The 19,659-nt window shown below is 44.1% G+C and overlaps 1 protein-coding gene across 4 annotated transcripts in view; it reads left to right on the plus strand.

The window, feature by feature from the left end:
* Window positions 1-19,659, plus strand: part of LOC124042030 (CMP-N-acetylneuraminate-beta-1,4-galactoside alpha-2,3-sialyltransferase-like) — an 84,379-nt gene that overhangs the window by 41,085 nt on the left and 23,635 nt on the right. For all 4 annotated transcript variants that reach the window (XM_046360304.1, XM_046360306.1, XM_046360303.1 and 1 more), the window contains 4 exons: window positions 4,318-4,412; window positions 10,429-10,492; window positions 12,173-12,268; window positions 14,064-14,250. In XM_046360304.1, the coding sequence (XP_046216260.1) occupies window positions 4,318-4,412; window positions 10,429-10,492; window positions 12,173-12,268; window positions 14,064-14,250 (442 nt within the window). The remainder of the gene's footprint in view (window positions 1-4,317; window positions 4,413-10,428; window positions 10,493-12,172; window positions 12,269-14,063; window positions 14,251-19,659) is intronic.

The raw sequence follows: 19,659 nt of genomic DNA on the forward strand, positions 1-19,659 counted from the left end.
GTTCCATTGAAGGAGAGGAGTTCAGGAGAGGCAGCAACTCTAAGCTATTGAGATGCACCCCTAGAGACGTTATGACATTTCTCCAGCCAGCATGGCCCACGGGGATCAACTCAGGAATAAAAGCCCCCACATTCCCACACATCTTTTTAGTCATTCATTTATATCCTCACTACACACACTATACCAAGATCAACTACATTCAGCCGTGGTCAGATGGTCAGGGGGCTGGAACATAATTACAAATCATTTGTAGACTACAAATTGACCGCAAGAATCCCAAATGGATATAATATTTGACTAAAATGTAATTTCAGGCCTTGCTTACATTTGTATACGATCACAGATATCTCTCTATTATTCGTGGGAATACTCTGGGACAAATAGAATCGGGCTGCCAGCTTGAGGAACCTTGCACTACGCCATGTCCTCGTCAGCTTTCCGAACACAAAAGCATCTCTGTTGGCAGAGCGTATCCCTGTCCTACCCCATTTGAAATGGATGCCAGAAATTAGCCTTTTGTCCGAGGGGCAATGACTTCCTGTCCAGGAGGGCATGACTCATCAGATCTTCCTTCACGGAACACTCAACGGCCCTCCATGATGTCACTGGGCCTTTGATGCCATCCCAAAACCGTCTCCTCTTCAGCCATGGGTCATTGTCTCATGAGTGCTTAGCAGGTCTGGCTAGTAAAGGGGCATGTTGAACATAGCAGAACAATGGCCTGGGGCATTTTTCCTCAGCTGCCCCTAAATGTGGAAGATGGCGACTCCACCTTAACATAATGTACGATGATGCATACGTACCTTCAAAAAGACAGCTAGTGGTTGCACAGAATACTTCAATTGGGTTAGACAGTTTTGAATAACGAAGACCAGCAATGACAGGATATTTCTTGTATTTTGTGTTTCTTATTCTTTCTGAATGGTTAACTATGAACCATTCTGAATGAATGGTTAACTATGACTCTCATACGGAAACCAAAAAGGGGTCATCATGGTATGTTACACAAACAGTCTTAGGCCTTTTCTCTGGAGTCAGATAGCTCGCCCAAAGTTAGGATTACTACGTTGGGGCGCTGCTAAATTACAGCAGTCGTTAAAGAAGCCCTACGGTTTTCAGGCCCGTCCAACTACGAGGCTGTGTGTTAACTATGTCCAACTACGAGGCTGTGTGTTAACAATGTCTCCCAACGACTTCCTCTAATCAGCCACACGTGTCGGTTCAAAGTTCCCTACAAACAGCCTCCGCTGGGACAGCATTGATTATTACCACATTCTCAGTAACACAATTCAGTTAGTACAATTAATGACTTATAGTGACAAAGTTGTGTGTCTGTTAGATGTCCTGTTAGAGTTTGAGTGCCATGTGTGAAAAAGCTAAATGTCTGGTTCGTTCATGCATGACATGTGCAACCACAGATTCTAAATAAGCAAATGGCTACTTCTTCTTGGCCACTTTGCTTCCCTGTCAGGCCACTCATCTATGCCACATCTCAATCCATGTTTTGGTCTCACTCTCTCATGACCAAATAAGTTGATGATTCATGTAAAAACGTTGCCTACTTTTTCTTCTTGGCAAACTGAATTTCACATGAATTATTTAATCTGTAGTAGAAACAAAGTATATACACTGACAGTTGTTAACTTGACCAAATAAACCCCACCCCCTCAACCACCTGAAGTGAGACCCCACCCCCTCCATCCCCCTTGTTTGTTCTCTTCCAAAAGGCCCTGCCCCATGGAATACAATATTTTCAACACCTCCCCTCACGCCAAACTGTTTGTATTGGAGCCCTAAATCAAGTGTTGGCGGTGAACTTGAGCGGAGCGGTTATGAAAATATGGCCCCCAGTGAGAGGAAATGAGCACAATGTGCCCTGGCCTCATGTTTTGGGAGCCCTCTCTCTTTAAGACAAGCAGACCAGATCCCTGTCTGTCCATGGACGAGGAGACTCTTGACCGTCCCAGTTATTTATACCGCGGCTGGACCCCTGTTGCCACATGTTGATGAATTGAGGTTTGTTTTGGCAAGGGTCTACTTCTCTGTCAGGTGATGTGAGGAGAGAGCTCGAGAGAGATGGAGAGTCAGACATGACTGACTTTTTCTTTCTTATTTCTCCCTTCTGACACTGGTACAACTTGTGCCTCAAGTGCAATTAAGGAGTTTGGGGGAAGTGTCACATTTTGGGAAGTTGAAAAGCGTCTCTTCTTGTTAAACATGTTTGGACATTGATTTCAGACACGCTTAGTAGGAAGTGAAGTCTGGTAATCTGATAGCGGACTCGGATTCCTTTGGTGTTAGCCATCTTCCGCTTGACTTGTCACACTTAACTGGCGGCAGGTAGCCTAGCGGTTAAGATCATTGTGGCAGAAAACTAAATGTTGCGGGTTCAAATCCCCTAGCAGACTAGGTGAAAAATATGTCAATGTGCTCTTGAGCAAGGCACTTAACCCTAATTGCTCCTGTAAATCACTCGGGATAAGAGTGTTTGCTAAATTACTAAACTGTAAACTTTGGGCAGCTATAACTAGAGGTTGGTTAAAATGGCCCATGGCTGTAAACACAGCCCCACTAGGGGTTAGTTAAGCCACTGAGTTCCTCCTTCAGACGTGGAGGACATGTTGTGGTTAGCGCCCCGGACCTGTGAGTTGTAGAGAATGTCTTGTTATTTTCAGTTTAAACTGAGAAGCTACCGGTGTTGTATAGACATATATAATTAGGATCTCTTATGGCGTGTTAAGTTTTCATGTGATGCCAAATGAATTGTTCTTATTAGGAAGGTAAGTACTTCAAATGGGTTTATCATGTAATTAATAATGCATTTCATTCAACATTTTACAAAACTCACTTTAAAAAAAAGCTACTAATCATACAAATAATTTATCCGCAAGAATAGTGTCTGACGTGAACCATCCTAGGACCAGTAATGTCCTTGTTATCCCCCTCTGTTTAAATGCCAGTCTGCGAGCTTGTTGTGAAAACCTTCACTGCGAGCTGTAAAAGTGGAGCATTGGAGCTTCAGGCTTGTTAAACGACAACCCCTGTGCTCTCCCCAGCGAGACAGCAGGTCATAAAAACAGACATCCATCGTCCGGCCACACTTCCAGAAGCAGCACGTACAGCCCAGGTCTGAGGGGCCTGACTGGGGGAAGTGGCTACTTCTGATTTGAGAGGAGGGCTTTATCAAAGGGGGTCGTCACAGCCAGGGGCCGGGGGTGGAAATGCTTAAATGTGCCGTGTACCCTTAACAGTCACAGCTTCTTTGAGTATGCCAAACGCCATTAGTTTTATTTGAAGCCTCCGAGGGCAGGGGAAGTGGGTTTGTAATGTCATGGCACATTTTCCTGGAGTCTAAAAATGTTTTAAAATCTTCAAAGGATGATTTTTGTTGTTCGCTTTGTTTCTGTACATCAAACCCGTCTGTATACCTGTAACTAACTACGTTGGTGTCGGAATACTTTTCTAGTGCGCCAACTGTTTCTGCACAGATTACCAATCAACACTGCCCTCTTGAGTAAAACGGCCCCTTCCTCGAAACAGCCAGGCCCCAAATCATCTGGGACAGAAAAACACTGACATCAATACATCGTCAGGACACGTATACCCAAACTATGCGTCAAGAATGATTTAGACCTTTTCCTGGGAAAAAAACTTTGTCAATGAGGGTACATGCAGGAGGTTTGTTCTCTTTCTCCCCTGTGTTGTGTCTTTTTCTCCCTTGAGCCAGACCGTTTTGCTCTGTGTGTGCAGGATTGGTTTGGGGAACGGGGCGAAGCGGAAAAGTGAGATGACGTTGTTAGATTGATGAGTGGAACAAGAGTCTCCTCTTACGGTCCAGTGTCTTTAACTCCTGGCAGGACATTCACACCAGAGCCCTAGGGGTCACGGCAGAGATGAGTGGGGGCCACTTCCTTCTCGGGGAGAACGAGAGAAGAAACTCTTTTAGAAAAAAACTAGTGTCCTGCGAGACATTGTGGTGTACCCCCATACACATGTTCTCTGCTTGATCCCTCACTCACTCACCCCTGCATGGGCGTTCAGGTTAACTCCGTTGCTCATTGACGAGTGTCAATCTAACTTGATTAACACGGCACGTTATCTGTGGTGGACCTCTCACAGCACGTTATCTGGAATAAGACCAGGGTTTGGCTGGCTTTTGAACTATGCATCTGGAAATGAGAGGGTGCAACTAAGTCAACACAACTCAAAAGTAGGCCTATTTTGTTTAACTTTAGTCCTCATGGACCTTCACATGGTTGAACAGACAAATCCTCTAAAATATAATCTCTCCCGTTCTTCTCTCTGCTGTTCTCACAGGTTCATGAAGCCAGCTCCCATGTTTCTTGACCGGAACTTCAAGCGTCTGGCCAAAGTCAGCAGTTACTTACCTCCATTTGGATTCAAAACACAAGGTAAGACACATTGCGTGTCTAATGTGCACAAATTGGACTATGCCCCCTTGAGCAAGGCACTTAACCCTAATTTCTCCTGTAAATCACTATGCCCCCATCCATGTATCTCATTCATGTCAATGGATGTGTCATTAACTTGTCATTGTGGTTTTGGGGAACTGTGTATGGATGGTGGTTTGAGCTGGATAGGTAAGCTAAAGAGAAGAGGGTGTGCAGGGCTCTACCATCCTTATCACCACGCGTCAGTTAGCACATCTTTACTCTTTGTGATAGAGCTGGCAGAACAGCCCTCCTGGCATACTTGGTCTAATTCTGCTCCTGTCATGCTCTCTGATGTCTCTACACACTGCCTCTGACCGTGCCATTACCTGGGGTGGGGGGCAGGGTAGAGGGTGAGAATGGCATGCATGAATACTACAGGACATTTCTTGCTATGGCAACATCTGGATAGCGAGACAGCACTTTTCAATTTCTCTGAACTTCTACAAACTTCTATGGCATTTTCCAACTTCAACACCCATTCTAAATGTATGGCAAAATGCATTCAACTATAAAGCGACTTAACATAAATTATTATCAGACGCTCTTATCCAGTGTGACATACCTGAGCAATTAGGGTTAAGTGCCTTGCTCAAGGGCACATTGACAGATGTTTCAGCTAGTTGGCTCGGGGATTCGAACCAACATCCTTCCGGTTTCTTGCCCGACACTCTTAACCGCTAGGCTACCTACCGTTCTTTCCTCGACTGTGAAGTAGTCATGTCTCAATACGGGGTTAGGTAGCTCACTGACTGCCAAAAGACTGACAAGAATCTATGCATTTCATGAATCAAACTTCAGCACATCTGAATTGGGAAGATGAGGTAAAAAGGGTGTGGCCTGAGTGCATCCTCTCGCATATTTTCCAATACTTATGAACGAAGTGAGCTTAAAGGTACACTGAATGTTACCTATGTGCTCTGGCAAGGGCCCTCTGCCCACTCTCACATGCTGGTTTTCAAAGGCGAGCACCTTGTGTGCACCTGGTTTCTGTTTTCTCCACGGATGGTGAATGCAGTACTGTTTCCCTTGTCTTTGTATGGAGAGAATACATGTGGATCTTGAATAGCACTCCAAAGGATTCCAAATTAGAATCCCTACAAAATGTTAAGCATGAAAATAAACATTTTATTTGAGCTTTTTTTTGCTGCCAAGCTGCCACGGAGGTTTACCTGAAACAGTCTTGTTCGCTAGACTTTATGCAGGTGAAAGCCCCTCCATCATGCTATAAGCCAGCATGGGGAGCATTTTTTTAAAGGGACCTTTTTTTACCACCTAAAGCAAGGGGTTCCTAACCATTTCCCCCCCAGGGACCCCAATTTCAAGACCCCCACATTTCAGGTACCCTTATTTCATGCCCTCCCCCAACGCCCAATTAATTATTCATTTGTTTAGCTTTTTTGTTTCCCTGCCATGTTACATTAACATGGCTCATGACATCTTTTGGATGGGGCTAGTTCATTCAGGATAATACGGTCAAATAAAACCTAGCCCTGATTCTTTTTAAATGTAACTTATGTTAAAATATTATTTATATACATTTAAGTATCAATTTATTTGCATAAAGGGAATAGCTCAATTATTGCTACAGAGTCACCCATTGTTTAAGATGCCTTCCCATTCAAAGTTCATTTGAATTGTTCTACTTTTTGTACCCCTTGACTTTAGCTAATCATGTCTAAGCCTCTGACTGTTAAATAGACAAACCAAGGATATCCCCATGTGCATCGGAGCTAAGCTTTTGGATTGCCTAGACCATGCTTTCCCAATCACCGGGCCGGGGACCGCTGGCCTAGACCAGGCTTTCCCAATCACCGGGCCGGGGACCGCTGGCCTAGACCAGGCTTTCCCAATCACCGGGCCGGGGACCGCTGGCCTAGACCAGGCTTTCCCAATCACCGGGCCGGGGACCGCTGGCCTAGACCAGGCTTTCCCAATCACCGGGCCGGGGGCCGCTGGCCTAGACCAGGCTTTCCCAATCACCGGGCCGGGGGCTGCTGGCCTAGACCAGGCTTTCCCAATCACCGGGCCGGGGACCGCTGGCCTAGACCAGGCTTTCCCAATCACCGGGCCGGGGGGGCTGGGGGCCGCTGGCCTAGACCAGGCTTTCCCAATCACCGGGCTGGGGGCCGCTGGCCTAGACCAGGCTTTCCCAATCACCGGGCCGGGGGCCGCTGGCCTAGACCAGGCTTTCCCAATCACCGGGCCGGGGGCCGCTGGCCTAGACCAGGCTTTCCCAATCACCGGGCCGGGGGCCGCTGGCCTAGACCAGGCTTTCCCAATCACCGGGCTGGGGGCCGCTGGCCTAGACCAGGCTTTCCCAATCACCGGGCCGGGGGCCGCTGGCCTAGACCAGGCTTTCCCAATCACCGGGCCGGGGGCGCTGGCCTAGACCAGGCTTTCCCAATCACCGGGCCAGGGGGGGCCGCTGGCCTAGACCAGGCTTTCCCAATCACCGGGCCGGGGGCCGCTGGCCTAGACCAGGCTTTCCCAATCACCGGGCCGGGGGCCGCTGGCCTAGACCAGGCTTTCCCAATCACCGGGCCGGGGGCCGCTGGCCTAGACCAGGCTTTCCCAATCACCGGGCCGGGGGCCGCTGGCCTATACCAACTGACCAGACCACAATTCACCTAGAATAGATAGTTTGATAAAGTTGAGATATTTCTGACCTGTATACAATTATGCTCTTTGCCAATCCCAAGTGATTCATAAGCATTGACGATGTATTAATGTTAGACTGACCAGTCTCCAGTGTTTCCCTTTACCTTTTGTCTACTCTGCTCTATAGCTGCATGCTGTAGCATAATTATCAGAGACCTCCAGTCCCTCTTCCATATTTCAGCTGAAGATTTTCATCGGCAGAACCGTGTATGTCAAGGCGATGGTTTTGTCTGAGCTGCTGCCCAGACATACTTGGCTGAAGTGTTTATCCTAGTCGCTAATAACAATTAGCAGTCATGTCTCCCCCCTTGAAGAAAACTTCCCTTCTGCGATTTCGCACCCCCTCGAGTCGGGTGTGGTCTGGTCCTTTGTTTTTGCTACCCGAGGTGATGCTTGATGCCGGACATCGACACCTTGTCCAAACAATGGGCCGCTGCTCTTTTTCTGCTTTTTAATCATTAGAGGGATAAAGCTGTAAGCCTGCTGCATTACTCTTGCAAGAGACCCATGTAGATGCTTAAATGTGATTATGCACTATATATACAAAAGTATGTGGACACCCTTTCAAATGAGTGGATTCGGGCTATTTCAGCCACAACCGTTGCTGACGAGTGTATAAAATCGAGCACACAGCCATGCAATCTCATAGACAAATGTTGGCAGTAGAATGGCCTTACTGAAGAGCTCAGTTACTTTCAACTTGGCACCGTCATGTTGAAAGTAATGCCAGATTTGTCATAGGATGCCACCTTTCTAACAAGTCAGTTCGACAAATTTCTGCCCCGCTAGAGCTGCCCCGGTCAAATTTAATTGCTGTTATTGTGAAATTGAACCGTCTAGGAGCAACAACGGCTCAGCCACCAAGTGGTAGGCCACGCAGCCTCGCAGACAGGACCACCGAGTGTTGAAGCGCACAGCATGTAAAAATCATCTCTTCTCGGTTGCAACACCGGAGCTTCATGAAATGGATTTCCATGGCAGAGCAGCCGCACACAAGCATATGATCACCATGCTCAATGCTAATCGTCGGCTGGAGTGGTGTATAGCTTGCCTCCGTTGTTCTATGGAGTGATGAATCATGCTTCACCATCTGGCAGTCCAACGGTTTGGCGGATGCCAGGAGAACGCTACCTGCCCCAATGCATAGTGCCAATTGTAAAGTTTGGTAGTGGAGGAATCATGGTCTGGGGATGTTTTTCATGGTTCAGGCTAGGCCCCTTAGTTCCAGTGAAGTGAAATCTTAATGCTACAGCATACAATGATATTCTAGACAATTCTGTGCTTCCAACTTTATGGCAACAGTTTGGGGACGGCCCTTTCCCGTTTCAGCATGGCAATGCCACCGTGCACAAAGTGAGGTCTTTACAGAAATGGTTTGTTAAGATCAGTGTTGAAGAACTTGACTGGCCTGCACAGAACAATGACTTCATCCCCACCGAACACCTTTGGGATGAATTGGAACGCCGAATGAGACATGTGCCGACCTCATTAATGCTCTTGTGGTTGAATGGTAGCAAGTCCCCGCAGCAATGTTCCAACATCGAGTGGAAAGCCTTCCCAGAAGAGTGGAGGCTGTTACAGCAGCAAATGGGGGATCCACTCCATATTAATGCCCATGATTTTGGAATGAGCTGTTTAACGAGCAGGTCTCCACATACTTTTGGTCATAAGTGATACTTTCAAATATTACTTTTTTTGGACAAAAGATATACACTACCGGTATAAAGTTTTAAAACACCTACTCATTCAAGAGTTTTTGTTTTCTACATTGTAGAATAATAGTGAAGACATCAACACTATAAAATAACACATGGAATCATGTAGTAACAAAGTGTTAAACAAATCAAAATACATTTGAGATTCTTCAAATAGCCACCCTTTGCCTTGATGAGTAATGCCAGATATGTAAACATTATTAAAGTGACTAGTGTCCCATTCCTTACAGTGGCCAGTGATCTCTGGTCTATGCCTATAGGTCGTCTCTAATGTGCTAGTGATGGCTGTGTAACAGTCTGATGGCCTTGAGATAGAAGCTGTTTTTCAGTCTCTCGGCCCCAGCTTTGATGCACCTGTACTGACCTCTCCTTCTGGATGATAGTGGGGTGAACAGGCAGTGGCCCGGGTGGTTGACGTCCTTGATGATCTTTTTGGCCTTCCTGTGACATCGGGTGTTGTAGGTGTCCTGGAGGGCGGGTAGTTTGCCCCCGGTAATGCGTTGGGCAGACGACACCACCCTCTGGAGAGCCTTGCGGTTGCACCGGGGCGGTGATACAGCCGACAGGGTGCTTTCAATTGTGCATCTGTAAAGGGTTTTAGGTGATACCCACATTTCTTTAGCCTCCTGAGGTTGAAGAGGCTCTGTTGCGCCTTCACCACACTGGGTGGTGGGTGGTCCATTTCAGTTTGTCAGTGATGTGTACGAAACTTGAAGCTTTCCACCTTCTCCACTGCAGTCCTGTATATAGGGGGGTGCACCCTCTGCTGTTTCCTGAAGTCCACGATCATCTCCTTTGTTTTGTTGATGTTGAGTTAGCGGTTATTTTCCAGGCACCACACTCCCAGATCCCTCACCTCCTCCCTGTAAACCGTCTCGTCATCGTTGGTTATCAAGCCTACTACTGTTGTGTCGTGTGCAAACTTGATGATTGAGTTGGAGGCGGTCCTCATGAGAGCCAGGTTTATCATAGCTGAAGCTGGTTCAGACAATTCCAAGAGTGTGCAAAGCTGTCAAGTCAAAGAATGGCTACTTTGAAGAATCTCAAATATATAAAATGTATTTTGATTTGTTTAACACTTTTTTTTTTTAGTTACTACATGATTCTATATATTATTTTATAGTTTTGATGTCTTCACTATTATTAGAAAATAATAAAAAAAAAAATAGAAAACACCATGAATGAGTAGGTATTCTAAAACGTTTGACCAGTAGTGTACATCTCCCAATAATCTGGCCATGGTAGATCTATGACTCATATGAGAAGCAAAGAGCCAAGAGGTGCTAGTGGGCTGTGGGGGCGAAGACCAATATGTCTTACAACGTAAGACTTCTGATATATGCATTTTACAACATTAGTCACCTGGCCTGTGGCTTATCCTTATCTGTAATTGAATAAATGTGGGGGATGTTCTCTTCTCCAGACCTCCAACTCTCCCAAGGACCACCTAGCCTGCTACAGCATTTTCTGGGAGTTGAAGTTCTCGACAGTTGTTTATTGAATAGGAGCTATTAATCCTTTTCATTATTATTTTTGTCTGTGAACTAGCAATAATAATTCATTGTAGTTGATATCTAAACTCCTCTTTTTTTTATTTTTAGAAACAATCATAGACATTATTCTAACTGCCACAAAGAACTATGGGCTGGGTCAAGACGTTGACAGGTAATTACCACAGGAACGAAGTACACTCGCACACAAATGCGAAGTCGGAAGTTTACACCTTAGCCAAATACATTTAAACTCAGTTTTTCACCATTCCTGACATTTAATCCTAGTAAACATTCCCTGTCTTTGGCCAGTTAGGATCACCACTTTATTTTAAGCATGTGAAATGTCAGAATAATAGTAGAGTGATTGATTTATTTCAGCTTTTATTTCTTTCATCACATTCCCAGTGGGTCAGAAGTTTACATACGCTCAATTTGGTAGCGTTGCCTTTAAATTGTTCAACTTGGGTCAAACATTTCGGGTAGCCTTCCACAAGCTTCCCACAATAAGTTGGGTGAATGTTGGTCCATTCCTCCTGACAGAGCTGGTGTAACTGAGTCAGGTTTGCCGGCCTCCTTGCTTGCACACGCATTTTCAGTTCTGCCCAAAAATGTTCTATAGGATTGAGGTCAGGGCTTTGTGATGGCCACTCCAATACCTTGATTTTGTTGTCCTTAAGCCATTTTGCCACAACTTTGGACATATGCTGGGGGTCATTGTCCATTTGGAAGACCCATTTGCGACCAAGCTTTAACTTCCTGACTGATGTCTTGGGATGTTGCTTCAATATATCCACATAATTTTCTTACCTCATGATGCCATCTATTTTGTGAAGTGCACTAGTCCGTCCTGCAGCAAAGCACTACCACAACATGATGCTGCCACCCCTGTGCTTCACGGTTGGGATGGTGTTCTTCGGCTTGCAAGCACCCCCCTTTTTCCTCCAAAAGTAACAATGGTCATTATGGGCAAACAGTTCTATTTTTGTCCCCATATGCAGTTGCAAACCGTAGTCTAGCTTTTTTTATGGCGGTTTTTGAGCATTGGCTTCTTCCTTGCTGAGTAGCCTTTCAGGTTATGTCGATTATAGGACTCGTTTTACTGTGGATATAGATACTTTTGTACCTGTTTCCTCCGTAGCATCTTCAGAAGGTCCTTTGCTGCTGTTCTGGGATTATTTGCACTTTTCGCACCGAAGTACATTCATCTCTAGGAGACAGAACGCGTCTCCTTCCTGAGCGGTATGGCGGCTGCGTGGTCCCATGGTGTCTATACTTGCATACTATTGTTTGTACAGACGAACGTGGTACCTTCAGGCGTTTGGAAATTACTCCCAGATTTGTGGAGGTGTACATATTTTTTCCTGAGGTCTTTGCTGCTTTCTTTTGAATTTCCCATTATGTCAAGCAAAGGCACTGAGTTTGAAGGTAGGCCTTGAAATACATCCACAGGTACACCTACAATTGACTCAAATGGTGTCAATTAGCCTATCAGAAGCTTTTTAAGCCATGACATAATTTTCTGGAATTTTCCAAGCTGTTTAAAGGCACAGTCAACTTAGTGTATGTAAACTTCTGACCCACTGAGATTGTGATACAGTGAATTATACGTGAAACAATCTGTCTGTAAACAATTGTTTGAAAAATCACTTGTGTCATGCACAAAGTAGATGTCCCAACCGACTTGCCAAAACGATAGTTTGTTAACAAGAAATTTGTGGAGTTGTTGAAAAATGAGTTTTAATGACTCCAACCTAAGTGTGTAAACTTCTGACTTCAACTGTACATACTAGCACTTACACACATTCTTTCTCTTTTCAAACATTCTAACTGGCCAGACATTCTTCTCTTACAGTTTAATTTGTAAAAGATGCATTATCGTGGGCAATGGTGGTATCCTGGCTAATAAGTCTCTGGGCTCCCGAATCGATGATTACGACATTGTGGTGAGGTGAGTCTTTACTAATGTAAGGGCAACGCGATGCCAGTTCCAGGGGTAAAGAACAAAATGAAGTCCTTGTTGTTGAAATTCTTACACCGGGACACTTGAAGTCAATCTTAAACCAATCATTGTTTGTCAGCACGCTGGAGAGGTTCCAACCAAAGCACCACACGTCAATTTATTTATTTAATTTAATCTTTTTAACTAGGCAAGTCCGTTAAGAACAAATTCTTATTTACAATGACGGCCTACCGGGGAACACTGGGCTAACTGCCTTGTTCAGGGCCGGAACAACAGATTTTTTACCTTGTCAGCTCAGGGATTCGATCCAGCTACCTTTAGTTTACTGGCCCAATGTTCTAACCACTAGGCTACCTGCCGCCCCAATCAATCAGGAGCTCTGCTTGGGCAGTCCCAGCAGTTGTCTTATGCCATGATGATCTGGACGAGACTGCTGTACATAATACAAGTTATATTTGTGATTTAGCTTAATTAATCATTACCATTTTGTTTAATTCATGTGACCAACTAATACTGGTTCATAACATGTGACAGACCAAAAACGCAAGGCTTATTCTCTTTAAGCTAAGACTTTGAAACTGAGATCTTTCGTTCTCAAAACAAGTACTGACAAATTGCAGATACTGACGAGTGAGGATTCGTTCAGTCAGTCACTTGCGTGAACACAGAAATTCGTTATTAGATCAGCGCATGAATAGAAGACAGAAATTAATAAGAAAAGCACAAACGTTGAAATTCCAAAAACACTGAATTTGATGTGATTATGTCCTGCTTATTGTCGATTCCTCCTGAACTCTGAAGCTTGTTAATGTTGATTGACTTAGATTAGGGCTTAGATTGATATGAGTGTAAACCTACTGTTTTATCAGTACACCATGAAGGATACTGGGCATTTGTTGGCAAGCCCAGTATCAGAATTAAACTAAATAGAAGCTAAATGACCATTTATTGTTTTGATTGGCAAAAATTGTAGTCATATTTGAGAGGGAGTGAAACTATATTCTCAAGTCCCCAGTCTTGTTATGATGTCGACACACAATGTATAGAGCCCCACAGTGGAGCTGTCATAATACCCATAAAAACCTGCGGTCAAACGGAATGGTTCCAATCGTTTTTCCACCATTCATTTTTCCCATAGGGAATTTTGGAAACATTTCAAATCAGGGTTGTGTTTTGTGTAGGTTTACCCTGGCGTGATGTTTTGATAACCTTGTAAATCTCTCGGACAAGGTAACTTTAATATATTTGGCTCTATATACTCTGATTCTAAAATGCTAATTGGCATCAAAGTAGACAACATTCAAGACTACAAATCACAGCAAGCTCCCGCACGTCATCTTTGCTGATGGGTATTGTGTCAATTTAAAACTATCAAGACACAGTTCACAGAATTGTCAATTTAAAGAAATTTAGCTGACTTATTCATTACTAAATTTAGCTATTAGATAGTTAATCCAGAGATTCTTACCTTTGTCTTGATTTGGCAGTCTCGTCCAGATCATCATGGCATTTGTAGTTCTTTATGATAGCCACATTAGCAGCTAATTAGCATTTAATTTTGGGGGGATAAATACAGGCAAATATATTGATAAAAGTAATGTTGTCCTAGAGAGAATTACACGGTTCTCAAAACGTCACACCAGGGTAAGCCTACATGAAACACAGCCATTATTTTAAGTGTTTCTAGAAAAACTATTTTTCTTTGATTGCTAGGTTTTATGGGTATTATGACTCATACTGTGGTACTCTATTCGCCCACATAGCGCTTCTTCTCCAACCGCAGGTTGAACGAGGCTCCGGTGACTGGTTTCGGCAAGGATGTGGGCACCAAGACCACCATGCGTATTACCTACCCCGAGGGTGCCATCCAGAAGCCTGAGCGATACGAGAAGGACTCGCTCTTCGTCTTCTCTGCCTTCAAACCGCTGGACTTCAAGTGGCTCAGACAGATGGTCTTCAGAGAGAAGCTGGTGAGGCTTAAGTCAAGGCTGACTGTTGTTACCTTTGCTCATTGGGACCACTAAGAAATCCATCACACACAGTTAGTTGGTCATGTTACTATGAGCTTGTGTGCATTTCCACTGCTCTGAAAGATGATAATGATTTATTTTGCATATTGTCAAGTCCCACCTCCTTTCTAGGTTTTCCATTGCTTCATAACATTGAGGCGACCACATACGCATGAATCCCACTGGATGTTTTGGCTAGTTTAAGTGCTTTCTGTGGCACTGAGTGACTAGTTAATTTTTTTGTTAACGCCATTTTGGTCGTAAACAGACTGTCTTCTGTCGCAGTCACTTGCTCGTCCTGTGACATTTAATAGATGTGGTTGTGAATTCTCACAATGCTTTCCCATTTTATCATGATTATGGAAATCACTTTAAATTGTGGTTTTATAGAAAAAAACTGTCTGAGTTCGTGTTCCTCTCTGCTTTTCATTCTGCCATGACATAAAACAATTTTCCCATTTTAAGGACCTTTTGACAAGCCACTGACTGCCACGCTTGAGTGACAGCCTGTGAATTGGCCTCTTAATCTATGGCTGGGTGACTGAATGGGTCTTTCCTTATCTCTGACGGGAAGGATGGCAGACATTTTAATGACTCTTCGGACACAATCTGTTATCACTGAAAGAGCTTGCACAAGCACTCTCGCTTGTCTGTAGTCACTCCACCGCAGTCAGGGTAGGGTATGCTCAATTCAAGGACATTCCCGATTGAGCACCTTTCTTTGAACTTCAATCTTGGCTGGGTTGAGTTTATCCATATAGGGGGGCTTCCTGCTCAGTTTCTACAGGGATTTGTCTTGCAAATCTGGCAAGCCAGCGTCTTGGGAACAGACTTCCTATCCAGCACAGCTGTGTGACTTTCAGGGACCAGTGGCCAGCAGGAATTTTTACTGGGTGACATTTTTCAAAATACAAGCTTCTGGAGAGATGGAGGGGTTAGGAGGAGGGAGTGAGAGGGGGGTTAGGAGGAGGGAGAGAAGAGGGGGTAAAATAAGGGTTGGAGTGAGGGGGGGGGTACTAGTAAGTGAGAAAGAGAGAAATAGTTGGCTGCTTGATAGCCCCGTAGCCTTTTGAATTGGGCAGATTTGTCTGGACTAATCAGTTGGTAAGTAGCGGGACAGTGGAAATGGCGGACGGAGATAATTGATCTGGCCTCTGGCTTCTGACAGATCAGCCTTTGATCTGCAGGGGAAGGAATAATTTTTCTCATGAAGTAAATTGCTGTTCAAAAGTACCGGCTCTTTTCCATGACAGCGTTTTAGCTGTGATGGCTCGCATGCACTGAACTCATAGTCACACCAACTCACTATTTCACTTTACTGAACTCATAGTCACACCAACTCACTATTTCACTTCACTGAACTCAGTCACACCAACTCACTATTTCGGTTTGACTTTGCCCCATGGAGCTCATTGTAATTAACTACGCAAATGTCTGAATTTTAGAAGCTGGACTTTTTTATTGAAACTGCGGAAATCACTGACAACCATAATAGGGCTCTGAGAACAACGCAAGGCATTATTTTATTTATTTAACTAAGCAAGTTAGTTAAGAACAGATTCTTATTTACAATGACAGCCTACCAAAAGGCAAAAGGCCTCCTGCGGGGACAGGGGTTGCGATTTAAAAATATAGGACAAAACACACACCACGGCGAGAGACTTAAGACCACAACATAGCATGGTAGCAACACCATATGGTATCAGCACAAAACATGGTACACACATTATTGGGCACAGACAACTGCACAAAGGGCAAGAAGGTAGACACAACAATATTACACTAGTTACCCAAGATAATTAGATTTTAAGTGAATACTTTAAAGTATTTTTAGCGACTGTATTGAAACGTTTTAAATTGGTGCTGACTGCTGAGATGTTTTACTTGTAACGTTTACTTTTATTCTACTGACACACACAGACCGGGACAGCCGCAGTTGTACACTGTGTTTCCAGCGAGTCCACTTCAATACGTTCGTATGTAGTAAGTGTATCGAGGTTTGAATGGTCTTTTTAAGTGTTTTGTCACTTGACAAATGAAGCCCATCATTGTGAATTCCTGCTGATGAAAAATGATCCTAGATTCTCTGTTTGCTCCTAGAGATGGATTAGTATTTTACACACGCGCACGCGCATGCGCACACACATTCCAGTTATTGCCACAACCAGTTTCTCAGCTGGTTTAACTTTGGATGTTTTTTCTTTGACGGGTAAATAAAAAGGAATGACATTTAATGTTCAACCAGACATTCAACTAACATCAGGTATTTACGTTCAATTAACCTGAGTAGAGACAGTATTTTCCTATGGGTGATTTGGGGGAAATGAGTCATGAAGATGCTTAACATGATATTCTCAGTAAACAACCAGTTACCATGGTAACAGTGTAGGCAGTCATATCTGTTGACTGGAAACTGTTTAACTATATCTGCTTTTTAGTAATTTTGGAAACCCTCATCAGAAGACAAGTAAATCCTGTTGACTGGCTATAAGCGTAGCTTCATTGCTACCGAAGTAACTGCATCATAAGTGGCCTAAACTATTGCTGTGGAAATACATATATATATATATATATACACATACACACGTTATGTCTTCAGGGACTGCGGCTAGCAAGCTTCATTGTGCTGTCATGTTTTTAACCCCTCGCATTTTCACCTCTAATACCAGAGCATGAGCAACTGTACAAAGACCACGAGCTTTAGAAATATCATGTTTTTGGACTCCTGGTATACTGATCCTTACACACAGCTCCCTCCTCCCTTTATATCTAACTTTGAACAGTTGCGCTGTAGGAGCTTTGATGTCCTTTGTGTGGCGTGGCCGCTGACAGGTGAAAGGAATGCGAGGCCCTTTCATGATGCCTATCTCTCACCAGCTTTGAAAGGGAAGGTTTCTCGTTGCTTCTTTAAGGTGGGTGGGAGGTAATAATGCTAATTAAAGTGACTCCCCTGTCATGGCAGTCCCCTTCCCCTTTCTCATGGCGGAAGTGTTTGGATGAGTAACTGACTGAAACCTTGTTACTAAAAGACATTAAAGGTTGAAATGCCATAATAATTTGCAAAGATGTTATTCAGTGAACTGTTATTTAGAGACGTCCCTTGAGAAGTCTGGAAGTTTGACGTTGCAGTAAAAAATGTAGTAAAGTGAATGAATTAAAATGAAAGGTGTTGAAAACACTACATAAAAAAGTGTTTGGACACTTGCTCGTTGAACATCTCACTCTGAAATCTTGGGCATTAAATGGAGTTGGCTCCCCCTTTGTGTGGTTTGCACTGTTCTGTGAAGGGAGTAGTACACAGCGTTGTACCGTTTCTTGACAATTTCTTGCATGGAATAGCCTTCATTTTTCAGAACAAGAATAGACTGACGAGTTTCAGAAGAAAGGTACTTGTTTCTGGCCATTTTGAGCCTGTAATTGAACCCACAAATGCTGATGCTCCAGATACTCAACTAGTCTTAAGAAGGCCAGTTTAATTGCTTCTTTGGAAGCGCTCCTGAGCCCGTTGGAAGCGCTCCTGAGCCCGTTGGAAGCGCTCCTGAGCCCGTTGGAAGCGCTCCTGAGCCCGTTGGAAGCGCTCCTGAGCCCGTTGGAAGCGCTCCTGAGCCCGTTGGAAGCGCTCCTGAGCCCGTTGGAAGCGCTCCTGAGCCCGTTGGAAGCGCTCCTGAGCCCGTTGGGGCGAAAGATATTCTAGTGGTTAGAGCGTTGGACTTGTAACCGAAAGGTTGCAAGATCGAATCCCCAAGCTGACAAGGTACAAATCTGTTGTTCTGCCCCTGAACAAGGCAGTTATCCCACTTCCTAGGCCGTCATTGAAAATAAGAATTCGTTCTTATCGGACTTGCCTAGTTAGTGTTTAAATTATTATTTTTTTAAACCATTGGAAGCCCAACACCTATCGCTTACAGTACACCTACGGTGTAGCTGGGCCCTCCAGACCTTCAGAACACCCAAGGAGTAGGGCTACTGGGATGGGGTATGGGGGTTGTTTTTGGACAGGGTTGCAGCGTCCCTCTCCCTGCTTCTCTCTGGTTTGCTGTTACCCTGTCCAACTTGGACTGACTGTCTCGGCTGGCTGCTTGTGGCAGGGTGAAGCGTGTTTGTTTTCATTTGCATAGGGGGGCCTTATGACCATCTGCGTATGGCCTGCAGATGTGAACGCTCTCACTTGCTTGCCCCTCTCACCCTTTCTTCCTTTTGCCTTTCCTCCTTCCTTCCCTCCCTCTCTCATTCTATATGTCAAGCAATGAGTTAACTAGAATACGTACCGTATAAAAAACGTCTAATTTCACTTTAACAGTGTGTTCCTGCTATTTATGAACTGAAATGCAAACAGGACGCCATATAGGCTAGACATCTCCAGGGTATTCTATTCTGGGGCCGCCTTCATCCCATTGAGAAGAAAAACATAACTTGAGTGGCTTATCGTCAATTACACATCTATGGAGGGAATGCACTTTGTTATATTGTGTTTATGTCCACCCTGCGAAGCACCTGCGGCAACTATTAGACGTTTTTAATTATATTTTTATCTCTTTTCGGTCTTATGTTCCAAAATTTGAAATGCTTTTTTTGACACTGGATAAAAACTCAGTTCTTCAACATGGTATATCACATGCTGCAATTGGAGGAACAATGGGAAAGTAATGCTGCTTGGAAAGTTGATAAACTTGTAATTCCACTTTTGAGAAATGTTTTAGTTCAGTTTTTACACTTCTTTGGTCACACCCTCTTAAGCCTTAGCCCCACCCATCTCTTTAAGGATTCACATGTGAAGCCATGTGCTAAACAGAGTGAGGTAGTGTAGTAAACAACCGAAGATTAAGAATAAAAGGGCTGAAAGTAGTCTACAATAAGGAAAAACTCCAGGTAAATATACACTTTACAAAATAATGTAAGATCAATAAAAGTTATGTAAATCATGTTGGTGGTCAATTAAATAATCAAAATGTTTATGCTTTACATACCAAGTGTTGTCATCGATTCCTTATAGAGAAAACCACACCGCTGCGTTTGTCACATGAGATGGCAGCAGCTTTCCACCAAACGTTTTGTCCCGGGTGGCGTCCTGGTACTACTATTGCGTTATCCTCTGCACAATTATTGATGAAGTTCACAACTTGCTGCAAGTCTTCATGCTTAAGGTGTAACCTATGCTTGCTTGGTCCGGCTCTCTTTTTGATGGGAGGCATTAGACTGTTCTCCTTGTATGACTGGGGGAGGAGAGTCGGGTGTGTTCTGCTATTGCTGAAAGACAAATTATAGATACATATATTTTAGCATTATTAGACTAGGCTTACCCAGACACACTTGTCTAAATTGATGGGTCATGTGAAAGAGCGGCTCTAACCACCCACAAGCCACATATAG

Source organism: Oncorhynchus gorbuscha, linkage group LG08 (assembly GCF_021184085.1).
Source record: "Oncorhynchus gorbuscha isolate QuinsamMale2020 ecotype Even-year linkage group LG08, OgorEven_v1.0, whole genome shotgun sequence".
Lineage (NCBI taxonomy): Eukaryota > Metazoa > Chordata > Actinopteri > Salmoniformes > Salmonidae > Oncorhynchus > Oncorhynchus gorbuscha.